This window comes from Hemiscyllium ocellatum, chromosome 9 (genome assembly GCF_020745735.1).
Source record: "Hemiscyllium ocellatum isolate sHemOce1 chromosome 9, sHemOce1.pat.X.cur, whole genome shotgun sequence".
Taxonomy (NCBI): Eukaryota; Metazoa; Chordata; class Chondrichthyes; order Orectolobiformes; family Hemiscylliidae; genus Hemiscyllium; species Hemiscyllium ocellatum.
In genome coordinates this window covers 46996707-47013301 of record NC_083409.1, presented here as the reverse complement: position 1 = coordinate 47013301, position 16595 = coordinate 46996707, and the positions used below count along the sequence as shown (strand labels likewise).

The 16595-nt window shown below is 38.3% G+C and overlaps 1 protein-coding gene across 1 annotated transcript in view; it reads right to left on the bottom strand.

Annotated features, from left to right (window-relative positions):
* Positions 1-13851: 13851 nt before the first annotated feature.
* Positions 13852-16595, bottom strand: part of mfsd14a1 (major facilitator superfamily domain containing 14A 1) — a 30523-nt gene continuing 27779 nt past the window's right edge. The window contains exons 11-12 of the mRNA XM_060829720.1: positions 16099-16259; positions 13852-15387 (exon numbers count right to left, since the gene is read on the bottom strand). Of these exons, the coding sequence (XP_060685703.1) occupies positions 15181-15387; positions 16099-16259 (368 nt within the window). The 3' untranslated portion in view covers positions 13852-15180. The remainder of the gene's footprint in view (positions 15388-16098; positions 16260-16595) is intronic.

The following is a 16595-nucleotide window of genomic DNA, read 5'->3' as shown; positions in this document are numbered from 1 at the left end:
TGCAGATGTTGGTGGCTTGGCAGTTCTCCTCCAACTGTTCAATTTTTCCTGGTCTTATACCCTAAAGCATCGGATCATTTCATTGGTCTTAACATGGTCATGGCAGCACAACTACCCTGTGGTTAGCACTGCTGCCTCGCAGTGCCAGGGACACGATTCAATTCCAGCCTCTGGCAACTGTCTCTGTGGAGTTTGCATATTCTCTCCATGTCTGCTTGGGTTTTCTCTGGTGTTCTGGTTTCCTCCCACAATCCATAGATGTGCAGGTTAGATGAATTAGCCAAGCTAAATTGTCCATAGTGTTCATGGATGTGTAGGTTAGGGGCATTAGTAAGGGTAAATGTAGAGTAATAGGGGAATGCGTCTGGTTGGGATACCTTTCGGAGGGTCGGTATGGACTTGTTGGGCCAAAGGGCCTGCTTCCACACTGTAGGGATTCTAATATTGTCAAAATACTAAATTCAAACTTGATTGGAGTTTGATTTTTTGGGGGGGGATATAATTTAAACTGATAAGCTGAATTTGAATTTGTTTTTGTCTCATAGCAATCCAGTCAGTGCTAGCTGTTCTGACCAAGGGTTACATTGTTACTTTGTTCCAGACTGTCTGTGTCTATCTCCGTGCTTGCTAGCTTTTCCACTCTTTTCCACTCTCTTAAAGGCACAGTACCCCTTACCTTCAAAACACTATCATTAACTCACAACTAAACCATGAATTGATTTTTCATTGAATTTTTCTTTTTAATTGAATACATTTTGGTCGGGAAATTTGAATTGTTTCTTTCAAAGCTCCAGATATACTTTGGGCTATTTGACCCATCAGCCTTGGTCCGCTATCTTCTCATGCCTTTGTTTTTGACTCTTTTTTTTTTAATTTGTGTATGACCCAACACTTTCAAATGTGGTACAGAATTCAATTGTGTTATATTCACCTTTTTTTGCAAATGATCTTCTCCTGTAAGATTACCACTTACACCTGCCACATTACACAGCACAAGATTTTAAGTGACTTTACCTTGAATTAATTCCATAATGTATTGTTTCAGAAAACTCACAAAAGCTTACCTTTTACACCACCTTTGCCAATTTGTTATGTCCAGTCCCTTTGAAAATATACTGTACAAATGTTACATTGCTCTTTTTCGTCACAAATTAAATTTATTACTTGCTTGATATTCTGTCTATTTGTATTAAGGGGTCTATAAACTATTCCCTGCACCATTTTCTGACCCTTTTAATTTCTAATCCCTGTCCATTCTGATTCTACCTGATCTTCTGATCCAGCATCTTTTCCCACTGAAAAGACCATATGAAGTAGGAGCAAAAGTAGAGTTTTACACCCATCGAGTCTGTTCTGGTATTCAGTGAGATCATGGCTGATCTGATAACTCTACTTTCATGTGGAAATTCCTCCTCGTGTTTCTTTAATAGACAACCCTTAAAGTTATGCCCTTTGGTCTTTGATCCTTAATAAAGGGAAACAACCTCTTTTCATCTACCCTGTTAAGCCCCTTAAGAGCCTCGCATGTTTCATGAGGTTGCGTCTCATGTCTCTAAATCCTAATGTGTATAAAGCCCAATCTGCACTCAAAAGACAGTCCTTTTTACCCAAATCAACCTCCTGAACCTTCTCTGGACTGCCTTCCATGCCAGTGTATCTTTCCTTGGATAAGGGGCCCAAATCTGGTCCATCTAATAATTTGTATAATTTTTGTAACACCTAGTTTTATGCTCCATTCCCTTTGAAATAAAGACCAAAATCCTTTATGTTATCCTTTATTATTAGGGCTGCTACTCCTCTTCCATCCTACCTATTGTTTTGAAACATTTAGTATACTGGAAAATAATGTTGGGCGGCACAATGCCTCAGTGGTTAGCACTGCTGCCTCACAGTGCCAGGGACCTGGGTTCAATTTCCATCTGGGGCAACTATCTGTGTGCAGTTTGCACATTCTCCCCATGTCTGAGTGGGTTTCGTCGGGATGCACCTGTTTCCACCCACAATACAAAGATGTGCAGGTCAGGTGAATTGGCCATGGTAAATTGCCCATAGTCAGGGGTAAATATAGGGTAGGGGAATGGGTCTGGGTGGGTTACTCATCGTAAGGTTGATGTGGACTTGTTAGGCCAAAAGGCCTGTTTCCACACTGTAGGGAATCTAATCTAATGTTGGTCACTTTACGATTAGTTAAAATTGATTTATCTCAATATGTGCTGTTACTTAGTCTATCTTGTTATGAGTGCTTTGTGCTTTCACATACAGAGCCTTTAGTTTTATTTTTTAATTATATTCTTTGCATGGACCTTGCTATTTGATGATTAATATTAAACTCTGTCACCTGTCCCACACTGCTCTCACGCCTTGACTTTTCTCATTAGTATTCGTTCTTCTGAATTCTTTCCTCTGTTCTTTATTGTTACAACTATACATTCTATTGATGAGGCTCATTTGGAGTACTGTGTACAGTTTTCATCCTGTTTTTAAGAAAGGATAGTGGCATTGGAGGTTATTGAAATGAAATGCATTAATCTAATTCCTGGAATGAAGAGGTTGACTTATCAAGAACAGGTTAGGCCTTTATTCATTACTGTTTAAGAGACTGAAGGGTGACCTTTTATTGGAACATGAGGATTCTGAGAGGTCTTGAGAGGGAAGCTGTAGAGAAGATAGTTCCTTGTGGGGCAATCTCAGACCTGGGGACACTGTCTCATTATTGTCCAACTATCATTTAAAACTGAGGTAGGAAGGAATTTCGACTCTGAGGATATTTGATGTCTGGAATTCTGTACCCAGAGTTGTAAAAGCTAGATGGAAAGTGTTTTAAAGAGGCGGTAGATAAATTTTTGAAATATCATGTAGTTGACTGTAATACAGAGCTGGCAAGAAAAAGGAGTTGAAATCTCAGGCAGATCAGTCATGATCTTGTTGAATGATAGACAGGGCAGGATTGAGGGGCTGAATGCCCTACTCCTGCTCCTATTCCTTATATTCTTATATTTTGTTTACAGCCTTAGTTACATAATTTGGTAGGACTCTGATTCCAGCCTGGTTGAAATGGAACTTATCCAAACAGGACAACTCCCTTTTTCTTCAGTACAAGTGTCAGTGACCCATGACCATACCTCCCTCAATAATGTCTGAACCGTGTGCTGGAAATTTTGCCAAACAATGAAGTTGATGTACTAGAAATTTTGGCAAACATTTTAAATTGGTACGTCCCCAGGGCCAGACTAGATTTATCCTAGGCTGCACTGGGAAGTGAAAAAAGAGGTTGCTAAGCCGCTGGCGAAGATCTTTGCTTCCTCACTCTCCATGGGAGTCATACTGGAGGATTGGAAGGAGGCGAATAATGTTCCTCTTTTCAAGAAAGGTAACAGGGAAATCCCTAGCAATTACAGGCCAGTCAGTCTTACATCTGTGGTCAGCAAGGTTTTGGAAAGAATTCTGAGAGATAGGATTTATGATTATTTGGAAAAGCATAGCGTGATTCAAGGCAGTCAGCATGGCTATGTGAGGAGCAGGTCATGCCTAACTAATCCTATTGAGTTCTTTGAGGAAATGACAAGACAGGTCGACGAAGGTCAAACAGTAGATATGGTGTACATGGACTTCAGCAAGGCATTTGATCAGGTTCCCCATGGTAGGCTCATTCATAAAGTCGAGAGATTTGGCTATCTGAATTCAGAATTGGTTGTCTGACAGAAGGCAGAGAGTGGTTGTAGATGGAAAGTATTCTGCCTGGAGGTCAGTGTTGAGTAGTGTCCCGCAGGGCTCTGTTCTTGGGCCTCTGCTTTTTGTAGCTTTTATAAATGACTTGGACGAGGAGGTTGAGGGGTGGGTTAGTAAATTTGCGGATGACACAAGTAGAGGTGCCGTTGATAGTATTGAGGGCTGCAGCGTGACATAAGTATGATGCAGAGTTGGGCTGAGAAATGGTAGGTGGAGTCCAACCTGGATAAATGCGAAGTGATGCATTTTGGAAGGTCAAACTTGAATGTTGAATGTAGGATTAACCCCTTCCCCGGCGACTTTTTTTGAAGAAAATGTTTCATTTTCAGACGATTTTTAAATTTTTTTTAATAGTATTTTTGATGCTGATTATGGAAATAACTTGTTTTTATCTATTTCCAATATTTTACTCGAAATTTTATTTTGAAGATACCATTTTCGGCAAAAAGAAAATTGGTCTTTCAAGTAGTTCATCTTTCGACCAGTTCATTTCTTGATCTGGCATTTTCACAATATCCCCAAGCATTTTCAAGGCGAAAAACACACAAATTTCTGCCTTTGTTACAGGGCGCCACATACAATCTCTTTCTCCAGTTTGTTCAGCAAAGCGATTAGTTTCGTCCACAACTCGATCAATAATTCTGTTGTCACATGAAAGATTTAAAAAATTCAAAGGAGTCATATCAGCTGTGTTTTGATCAATTGATATTCCAGGATTTCCAGTGAATGGGAAGCGTGGTGGTGGAGGAAGTATGCATTCTTCCAACACCACATGTTGACCCCAAATTCGTCCATCCTCCTCCTCCTCTTCCTCACTTGAGAGAGAATAGCCATTATCAGCCGAGCTTGCAATCTCATCTGATGTATCCAAGCTTCTCATAGAAGGTTCATAATCATTGTCATCTTCTGAGCTTGACATCTGGGCATAATTTGTTAAAAAAAAATCAGAAAAAAAACGAATGACTGTGTGTGCCCAAAAGCAGTACGTCGACGCTTCTTGCAATGCCTGATCTGGAAGAGACACAGCTACCAGATGTATGAGTCACCGAGTATGCTCGTTTCTAGCTGAGAAGGGCCCAGAAATGCGGAAAATTGACGTATAAACTCATTTGTGGCTGTTTTTGAAATTATATGTTTTGGACGAGTTTACTCGTCGCACTCTGAAAAAGACAAATTGGGTGAAGACAAGTTGACTCGTCTTTGCTGGGTAAGGGGTTAAAGACCGGATTCTTGATAGTGTGGAGGAACAGAGGGATTTTGGTGTTCAAGTACATAGATCCCTCAAAATTGCCATCCAAATGGATAAGGTTGTTAGGAAAGCATATGGTGTTTTGGCTTTCATTAACAGGGGGATTAAGTTTAAGAGGTTTTGCTACAGCTCTACAAGTCCCTGGTGAGACCACATTTGGAATATTGTGTCCAGTTCTGGTTGCCCCACTATAGGAAAGATACAGAGGCTTTGGAGAGGGTGCAAAGAAGGGACGCACCCTGGACAGGTGGGCTTGTCGTATGCAGAGCGGTTGACTAAGCTCAGACTTTTGTCTCTGGAGAGAAAGAGGAAGAGGGGTGACCTGATGGAGATGTATAAGGTAATGAGAGGTATGGATAGAGTCAATAGCCAGAAATTTTCCTCAGGGCAGGACTGACTGACACGAGGGGATCATAGTTTTAAGATATTAGGAGAAAGGTAAAGAGGAGATGTCAGGGGTAGGTTCTTTATGCAGAGAGTTATGAATACATGGAATGCGTTGCCAGTGATGGTGGTGGAAGCAGAGCTATTAGGGACATTTAAGCGACTGCTGGACATGCACATGGACAGCAGTGAATTGAGAGGTGAGTAGGTTAGATGATTTTATTTTACATTAGGAATAATCCTCAGCACAACATCGTGGGCCTAAGGGCCCATTCTGTACTGTACCTTTCTATGTTCTATGTATTTAATTCGTAATTTGCTTGAGCCTGTACAAAATACATGTGTTTCAGGTACTTGATCATTGATTTATTACCTGGTGAGATTCTGCTTATTCATTTAGAATCCAGTTTCACAGAATTTCTCTCTTATTTCATAGAACATAGAAAAGTTCTTCCTCTGATGTCCCCTCTATACCTTTCTCCTAATACCTTAAAACTATGACCCCTCGTACCAGTTAATCCTGCCCTGGGAAAAAGTCTCTGGCTTTTGACTCTATCCATTCCACTCATTCCTTGTATACCTTAATCAGGTCACCTCTCTTCCTCCTCCTCTCCAGAGAGAAAAGTCCAAGCTTATTCAACCTCTCCTCGTAAGGCAAGCCCTCCAGTCCAGGCAGCATCCTGGTAAACCTTATTTGCACCCCCTCTAAAGCCTCTGTATCTTTCCTATATAATTTCACAAGTGGACAATGACAACTGGTTCCAGCCCTTTACACACGAAATCCTTCTCCAACTGGAGACAGGTGTGCTGAATTCTAGCACTGGCAGGTAACAAACACCTTCTTCCGAAGTCCTTGGTTGTGGCTACAGAAAAAAACATGTTATACTGACTATGCTATCCTGTACCACTACCACATTCCTTTTTACTCCTTCCACTTGAATGGTCTTCAGCATCATAGTCTATTTGCCTACCTTCTTTTGTAGTCCTTACTCTCATCCACACAATGCCCCCAAAAGACCCACCCAAAAGAAAAAACATACTTTTGACTTTTGCCTTATCAAGACCATTTTAGGTTCTCATGTATTTTAAATATATTATCCCTCACTCTTCTAAACCCCCAAGGAAATAGCCCAATCTGTCTACAATATCCTGCACACAACACCAGGTTATAATCCAAACAGATTTATTTGCAACTACAAACTTTCAGTGATGCTCCTTCGTCAATTTTTTAAACTTTGTCCATCTCAGTCCAACACTGGCACTTCCACATCATCACATTATCTTTGTAATACAACCTGCTTATTACGGGTATCAAGCTGAACAACTCCCAATTCGTGTACATTCTACTTAAATAAGGAGATCAAAACTATAGACCGCATTTGAGATGTGGTTTCATCCATGTCCTGTATGACTGAAGCATGACTTGTTTACTTTTCTGTTTAATTCCTCTCTCAATAGCCTTTTAGTCTATGAATGACTTGCTGTACCTTCATTTTAACTCCTTGTGATTCATGCATGAGAACACTAGATCTCCCTGTAGGTTGAAATTCTGCAGTTTTTCTCCACTTGTATTAGTCTGTTTTTCAATATTTCCTGTCAGTGAATAATTTCACATTTCCACATTATACTCCACATGTCAGATGTTTTGCTCTCTCATTCACCCTCTGTATTCATCTGCATCCTCCTTTTGGCCTCTTCACAACTTTCCTATCTATCTGCAATTCATCTGCAAAATTTAGCTACCATGCCTTCAGTCCCCTTGTCTAAGTAATTTGGTATAAATTGTTAAAAGCAGAGGCCCCAGCACAGCTCCCTTCGTGACTCCACTCATCAATCCTGCGATTCCGAAAGACAGTGATTTCTGCATACCCAGGCTGAAATGCTACCCCCAACACCATGATCTCCTATTTTGTGCAGTACTGTTTTTATGCAGTACCTTGTTGAATACCTTCTAGAATGCCAAGCCTAGTACATTCTTAAGGCTCACCTTTATCCACAGGACATAGTTACTCCTTCAAAGAGCTGTAATAAATTGGTTAACATGATTTTTCTACTACAAAGCCATGCTGACTCTTCCTGATAATCTTTAATTTTTTTTTAAAAGGCCAACAATAACTCCTTTAATAATTGTTTCTAACACGTTCCCCATGATAGATGTCAAGCTAACTGGCCTATATTTTCCTGCTTTCTACTTCCCTATCCTCCTGAATGAAGGACTGTATTTACCACTTTCTACTCTGGAGTGTTTATTTTTAATTTCCATTAAGTAATTACACAGCTCAACAAACAACTTAATGACAATCAAATGAAAAGGAAACAAGAGATAGCAGGAACATTTGGGATCATGTCTGCTTCTGAAATTAATAACGACTTCAAAAGAGGAACTGTACATCCCAATATGGTAAGTATAGCCACCATTCCAAAGCATTTTTATATATTTAGAACAGAAGTATGAAGAATAAAAATATTTCAGTAGCCTTTCAAAATTATGTGGGAGGTGTGATTACGATTGGTTTTAATGATGGGGGTACAGCAATTTTTTTACTACTTGTCAAATTTCTTGAAGACTCTGCCACTTTGGGAGAGAGCTTTGCAGTGATGAAATGGATAGGGGGATATTTAAGGGGAAGCAACTCCCAAGTTATGAGGGATTGAAGTTTGCCATTATCTCTGTAATAAGGCTAGCCACACATTAAGACAAGTTGGAAGATTGGGAAGAAATGAGTGGCCAGAACATGTCTAGAAGTCCATACTTCCTACTGACCAAAAACATATTTCATGCCAGTCCTTGTTCTGGTCTGTGGAATAGAAAGAAATGGAAAAAAAAATCCTTACGTCACCCAAATTCTGACTTCTTATATCATTTAGATATGGCATGAATAACAAAAGAAAGATGATTAGAATCGCTGACAAAGGTGGAGGAAAATATTGGGAGTTTATTTATGAATTAGTAAAAATTTGATCCAACCACACACCACTCTCAACACACACACATATCTTTAGACGAAAATGTAGGCTGTGGTCCAAATGACTTTTAAATGGTGTTTTTAGTAACCACGTTTTGAGGAACAAGAAAAGCTGCTTAAGTTTTAAAGCTTCACATCAGGAAGAACTATACTTTGTCCTAGTAAGTCTTCTGTGTTTTATCAGATGAAAACAACTTCAGGAACTCTTAAGATCTGTTTCTTTGAGGCATCCAAACATTTTATTTCTAAGCGGAACCTTAGTGATATTGTTAGTTAAAATAGAAAATTAGCTGTTGTAATTTTCTGAATCAATTACACTTTAATATGTGCTGTTTTTGAAGTTTTATTGTCATGATGTTTTTGTCATGGATGTATGGAATGGTTCGTGTGACATTTTATTTTTTTCATTCATTGCAGTTTGAAGAAAATCCTTTATTAATCATTTCTGGTTCCAACTGTCCAGTTACCTCTGCAGTACAATCTTTGTCACAACAGTTTACAGTCACTGGTATGAAGCCACACTACATAATGTCGCATGAGCAAGGCTTAGGACCAAAGATAGGATAGAGTCATAGAGATGTACAGCAATGGAAGCAGACCTTTCAGTCCAACCCGTCCATGCCGACCAGATATCCCAAAGCAATATAGTCCCATCTGCCAGCACCCATGCCCATATCCCTCCAAACCCTTCCTATATACCCATCTAAATGCCTCTTAAATGTTGCAATTGTACCAGCTTCCACCATTGTACCTGATGAAGGGCTTATGCTCGAAACGTCGAATTCTCTATTCCTGAGATGCTGCCTGGCCTGCTGTGCTTTGACCAGCAACACATTTGCAGCTGTGATCTCCAGCATCTGCAGACCTCATTTTTTACTCGAAGATTGTACCAGCTTCCACCATTTCTTCTGGCAGCTCATTCCATACACTCACCACCCTGTGTGTGAAAACGTTGCCCCGTAGGTCTCTTTTATATCTTTCCCCTCTCACCCTAAACCTATGCCCTCTAGTTCTGGACTCCCAAAATGGATTTGCTTTCCCAAAATGCAGCACCTTGCATTTATCTGAGTTAAACTCCATCTGACAGTTCTTAGCCCATTGGCCCATCTGGTCAAGATCCTGTTGTAATCTGAGGTAACCCTCTTCACTGTGCACTACACCTCCAATTTTGGTGTCATCTGCAAACTTACTAACTGTACCTCTTATGCTCGCATCCAAATCATTTATGTAAATGTCAAAAAGTAGAGGACCCAGCACCGATCCTTGTGGCACTCCACTGGTCACAGGCCTCCAGTCTGTCACCTCTGCCTTCTACCTTTGAGCCAGCTCTGTATCCAAATGGCTAGTTCTTCCTGTATTCAATGAGAACTAATCTTGCTAATCAGTCTCCCATGGGGAATCTTGTTGAATGCCTTACTGAAGTCCATATAGATCACATCTACCACTCTGCCCTCATCAATCTTTTTTGTTACCTTCTCAAAAAATTCAATCAGGTTTGTGAGACATGATTTCTCACGCACAAAGCCATGTTGACTATCCCAAATCAGTCCTTGCCTTTCCAAATACATGTACATCCTGTCCCGCAGGATTCCCTCCAACAACTTGCCCACCACTGATGTCGGGTTCACTGGTCTATAGTTCCCTGGCTTGTCCTTGCCACCCTTCTTAAACAGTGGCACCACGTTAGCCAACCTCCAGTCTTCCGGCACCTCAACTGTGACTATCGATGATACTTTTCCATTTTTAGTTGGTGGTGATACCTTCTATTTTGTAAGCCAACAGCTTGCACTGTGGTGGTCAACCAAGTTGAGCATTGCCTGGTGTGGCACAGAAGTTCCAGTCTTTGCAGAGGACAACTGTGGGTGAGAAAAATGCACCATTTGTTGGCCTGATTTCTCTGGGCCCTCTTCCTGGCAAGCTGAATGTTTTGTTTCTGCTAACCTCTATCAGTGGATTTGCAAAACAGTCAGCCTCCAAAGGTCACAGCCATCAGTGACTGTCTCCTACTTAACATTGTCAATATCTGCCATCCATCTTCTAGTTGCATGTGTCTTTTTAGCATCTGGGTTTGGACGCATTGACCAATTCACCCATGCAAAAGATATATCACCATTGTACATGTGATGAACCTGACAAAGTCAGAGCAGATGCAATGGCTTATCAACGAGCATAAGCTGATGGAATTAACATGCTTGAAGATGTGTGTGTTAATAACTTGGTCTGTCAAAAGCTACCAAGAAAATATCTGAGACAATGAAGCTGGAAACTGCTCAATCGTTTCCTCCCACCGAACATATCCTGTACACCCTTACCACTGGCCTAGGCTGCTAAGGATTAAGGCTTGATCAACTTGCCATTTGGTTTCTCAGTAAGGTTGCTACTGTTCCACAAACTTCTGCTCAGCTTGGACATACACATGATGCAAAAGCCACAGCCGTTATTGATTTCAGCACCAAATTGCAATCATTGCTGATTGTGAAGCCGAGATATGTGAGGCTACCAACAACCGTCAATGGCACATCGTCAGTGCTGATAGATGACAGCATGGGAACATCTCAACCAAGGCATTTGTCTTCCTAATGCTAATGGTCAGTCCAAGGTATGGGAAAGCCTGTCTATTTTTTACTAGGCTCTTGTTCTTCAGTATGCATTGTTAATGCAGCATCATGAGCACAGAACACCTCTCAGGGCTTGGTTAATGTGTTGCTTAAATCATATGGCAGAATAAGAAATATAAACAGTTCAGAAACATTTTACTCAATTTAGAAGGAAAATCTTATTTGTTAGATTTCACTAATAATCAGTTTATTGAGGTATTAAGAATAAAGAAATAGTGTGTAGCCCATTTGAATTTTCTTTTTGCTGTGCAATATGATTTTCTGTGTAACTTCCCACTTGTCTTACATTCAGTGGAACAGCGATGGAATTCTAGAGAAGCGATGTAATCAACAATTTAAATCGTTTTTGTTTCGCTTTTGTGGCTTTTTGGTGGACTTTTTTAAAGAACACTCCTGTGGAAATTAAAGCTCATTTTGAGTTGTCAAATTATTCTTAATTTCCAAATATTAACTTTTATTTTGGTCTAAAATTCCGAATTAAGCTGCTTAACTATTTTATTGGTCACAATCACAGCTGTAGTCAAATATATTTTTCATTTTTGACAGGTTCAGACTAACACACAATTTTTAAACTCAGGTACATCTTCCATGACTTCAAAGCCCAAATTTCCAGTCGGATTATGCACAGCTCCATCACCGGACAAAGAAAAGTGTGTTACTGTGAAATTTATTTTTGGCATTTGACTTGTATCTTACTAATTGCATAACCATATTTACACTTTGGTCAATCTTTATCTTTTTTTGTTCTGTTTTTCTCCTTATGGTAACTTTGATTGAGGATCAAAGTATTTTAAGCAGCGTCAAGATAGCATTCCTCTACGAGCTCTGTCTGCTCACAGTATATTCAATTCTGGTAAGAATAGTATCTCTGACAGATTTAACATGTGTGATCAGTTTCCTTACAGGGATATTTGAATCTTAAATCCTAACATTTCTGAGCTTCAAGCAATGTCTTCAGGTTAGCTGGATATAGCTATCCGTAATAGTTTTTACATTAGTGCTGTTTTATTGTTTTATTCTTTGTAATTTGGGAGGCCAATGTCATTTTGCACTTTGAAATTTCATTTTATGGTTGTGGAAAACATGTGATAAAAGTATTTATTGTATCATTGCTTGGGGGTGTGGGAATTAAAATACTTGATAACTAATAGCACATTTGCAATATTAAGCTTGTGCATAGATCTAAAAGTAATTAACATTGGAAAGCTATTCCGCAAAACTCTTCACACACAATACTATTTATTAACACCTGAAATAATTTTCATCTACAATAGGAACACAAATGGCAAAACCTGGACATTTTCCTCCAGCTTCTACATATTTCTGTGAACAAGAACTGGAATCATCCTGATTCTGCAGTTAACTTGACTGGCTCCCCTACTCCAAATATTGAGAGAAATGTTTGGCTTGTCTAACATCTGGATTGACTGATGGGAAAATAGATACTTTAGTTTCTTCAAAGCTATTGCTGTAAGTTATACTGTTTTGCACAGGATTTAAAAATGAATTTGGCAATTATGGAGAAACCCATTAGATGGGTAAGGAAAGACTTTTTAATATATAATTTGAATTGGCTTTTGGAGTGCAGTGTAAAGTTTCAGAATTTGGTGGTGCAGCAAAGTGAGAATACTACTAATAAATTGCCACTTGTCTGTCCGGTTGCAGTTTATTAAAGGAAAATGTGGGATGACATTAGAAGGGAGAGACAATGTAGACTTAAATGGACAGTTCTACAAAAGCATGCTGGGACAGAGGGACCCAGGGATTTAATCTACTTAGATTGTTGAAGGCATGGAGTTTTTCTTTAAACATACAAGATGCACTGCATACCATGAAATAAACACTGCTGCCACTGAGTTGGTGGTGGAGGGAATAAATGTTTAAAGTGGCAGACTGGCACTTCTTTTTCTCATGTATCAGACCTTGATTATACAGGTCAATAACATAAGGAAGTTCGGAAAATTAACTTTTGGTCGTAAGTCAAACATGGCATTTTTGATGAGACTTAATTCTGATGACAAATGCCAGGTATTTTTAACAAGATAGGTATTTACTATTTGTTAGATAATTTGTACAATGGTGTGGCATTTATGACAATACTGGGATGAAACAAATGTATAAACTATAAAGCAAAAACCAGTAATGCCCAATAAAAATTAAATAAATGCTTTTATATTCTTATTGACTCTTGGTTCGTTTTTAAATCAGCTAATTGCATTTTAGGCGATGAAACAATGTTATATGATTTACGTTCAGTTAGGTGATATTTTAGAATTGGCTGAGTTGGCTTCTTGTAATTTGAGGTGTTTGACTGTTTGACATGGAAGGTGGCAATCTATTCAGTTGAGAATTAAGGTTGCCTGCAGTGTATTCCTTTTTGTAAATACCTGTTAATAATCTTTTATATATTGCATCTGTTTTCAGGGTATTGCAGTATCATTTACAGTTAGTTGCTATTTGTCACTGAACATGGCAATGGATGTCCAAATTTGTATTTTTTTTATGTTTAAGGTCACTGTTAGTAACTAAGTTCTACAAATTGTGTGCAAAATATGATAGTTTCAATAACCAGTTATTTACATAATTTTTAGAAACTTTGGTTTAGGATAGCAGAAAGTTTAAGTATAGAGCAAGAATCAGAGCAATAACAGGTTCAGAGAAATCTGAAAAAAATCTACACATTGATGAAACAATTACTGGTACACCATGACTGGCTTACTCATGAGATCAAGAAATACCAACATGTTAGAAAAGTTTAAGCAAGTTTTGAAATCACTTCAGCGAGGGACCAGTTGATATAATAATACCTTTACTGTTGAATTGTCAAGTTAGAAACAAATACTCAGCTTTAATTGTTATTTAGTTTAATAAATCTAAATATTACAGTACATATTTACATGGAGATTTCTTATGGTCATCAGATTCAAGTAAAACAAGGCATTAAGTAAAATAACACCACAGAATGAAATTTACTTCTTTAGGAGTTACTTTATAAAGGTATTGACATTATTTTACAAAAAGCAATACTGTTTTCGTTACATTTCCAATACCCACAAACATTAAGTCTGCTGATATTGCAAAACTGAAACAGTGATTAACTTCACTTCTATTTATCACAAAATGGAACATATTGCTAAAAAGGCCACTATATTAAGAAGACATTCTAACATACAAAACAATGTCATTTTCAAGGCTTAACGTTCAATGAACAACATAACTCAGTTTGAAGTTAAAATAAATACCATTCATTATAATCAGATTTAAAAAAAACAAACCTCAAGGCATAAAGGGTAGCATTAAATTTTAATATTTGGATTTACATGGCAAAACCACAGTTAACAGTGCATCTGGTAAAGATTTGAAACTATTAGCATTTAAGACAAACTGCCTTTTAGACTAGCTTGCTGATGAAAGTGGAAATGAGTTTACATTTCACTGCCTATAACAGTAAGGTATTCCAGCACCAATCCTGGTCAAAGATTCTCCTCAACATGATACTTGAGATGAAGTGGCTGAATAAAACAGTTTAACTTTCAAAGCTAGCTTAAAAAATAAAATCACCATTTTCATAGAGTGGAAAGAAATACCACATGCAATGTTTTGACTTTATCCAATTATACTGCCTTGAGTATTCTTGCAGATAAACTGGCAACCAGTTTTCAACGTGTTCAAGTGCTTCTACAATATTTAAGGCTTAAGTATCTAACCACCCTGGTTGTAATGCTTAAAATGGATGCTGGACAAGTTCTCCATATCGCAGTAGGACGGACGATCTCGAGCCATATGCAGCAAAATACCTCAAATGTGAAGTGTGGAATGACCAGTTTCGGTTCTCACTTTGTCACTCAACCATTTGTATAGCTTTTTTTAAAAATGCAAGTGTTGAATAACTAACATGACAATTCACTTCCAGCCATGTCACAAAGTATTGGAGTAGCATAGAGTCAGAAATCCTCAACAATACAGGTTCCAAGGGCTTGTTTTAGTAAATACTTGTAAAATTTGTTTCTTGAAAGTTTGTTCAATTCCAGTATGCAGAGGTCACAATAACTATGTTTCTGCAACAAGTTTGTAATCTTGACAGGATCAACACAATCCTGAGTTGCAACACCCAGAATGCTGGATTATTTAATAGGTCAGCACCAGAATGGTCTATTTTTTAACACTGCAGCCAATACAGTTTGTTTTCAGTGTTCATCATAAGTTACTATGGGTACTGAAATACATCCTGTGGTCATACACTTGTGTCCTGAAGTAAAGGTTCTTTAGCATCACCAGGAACCTGTGGACTGTGTGGATGACTGTGGCTATTCATATGTTTCTTCCAGTTGCCAGGTCTTAATGCCATGTTTCTGTATTCTGGAATGAACAAGGCAACAAGCAAGGCCAATAGCACTGAGCAAGCTCCAAATAAGAATGGTGGTCCAGGAATTATTGAACTCTATTTAGGAGGGGGAAGAAAGTAAAATATTTAACCCCACAATGCAAACAACAAACCAAGATTTAAGTGACATTAATCATTGCAAAAGTAGCTATTATCTGAGTAGTTGAGCTAGTAACGTGAAGTATCTCAGAACTGTGATTTTCCACAATTATTTCAAGCATATGGAAGAATGGGTGGGTAAGTATAGTATAACTATCCTCAGATTTAGGTTAGGAAGGGGAAGAAAATGGATGAGGTTCAGCCTCCTCAGAATCGAAACATTTGGAATATGTCTTGTGGCTATCAAAGACTGGGATTTACTGTGATTCTACCCTGGTAAAGACTACAAATCTTGAATATGTTTTTTTGTATATTGAGATTACATTCTTAATTCTTAAAATGGCCATTCAAAAACTTCAGTTGAAAAGATTCAATACCGTACTTCGTTGCAGATCAGCAACTTGGACATTGAAGTTCCATGCGTAAATTTAAAGATAATAGATGGGAGCGTAGGAATAAAGTATTCATCCACATGTAATATATGTACAGAGAAAAAAAAATAAAATCTTACACCTATGGAACATGCAGTGTAAGTAAGGAAGAGTCAGGATTACATACTTTTATTCAACATTGCTCCATAAGTCGAAACACTAACTACAGATGACCACAGTTATAATATTATAGAATTAGCACTTGCTTAACAGTGCTCTGTAAACACCCATATCTTACCTGCTGAGAATGGCCATCTGTCTTCATACTGTCCAATGACACATCATTCTCTGGTACTTCATTTAGTTCCACGTGAAATATATAGAATATAAACCCAAACAGTGCAGGCCCCAGGCCATTACACAGCCCTCGAATTCCTGTGACCATTCCTTGAACAACACCTATAAACAATTGTAACTTGGTAGTTCAAAAAGACTATTAAAACAGTGATAAACAAACAGACTGTTTCCCATGATAACTATTAAATTACAGATTAACAGAAGCTATATTCTAGCATCATCATTGAACTATTTCATTTGGAAATCTAGATTACGGTACCTGTTTGTAATCTAAACCAAGATCAATTGGAAATCCAGGTTCTTTCCCTTTTGGAAAATATTTTGTATTCAGATATAAAAGTGAAATATTGATCCGTGATGCAAAAGAGAATGAGAGAGTACCTTTCAGGACATTCCCCTTATTAATGAGATCTAAACCAAACTAAATGAATTAATGAG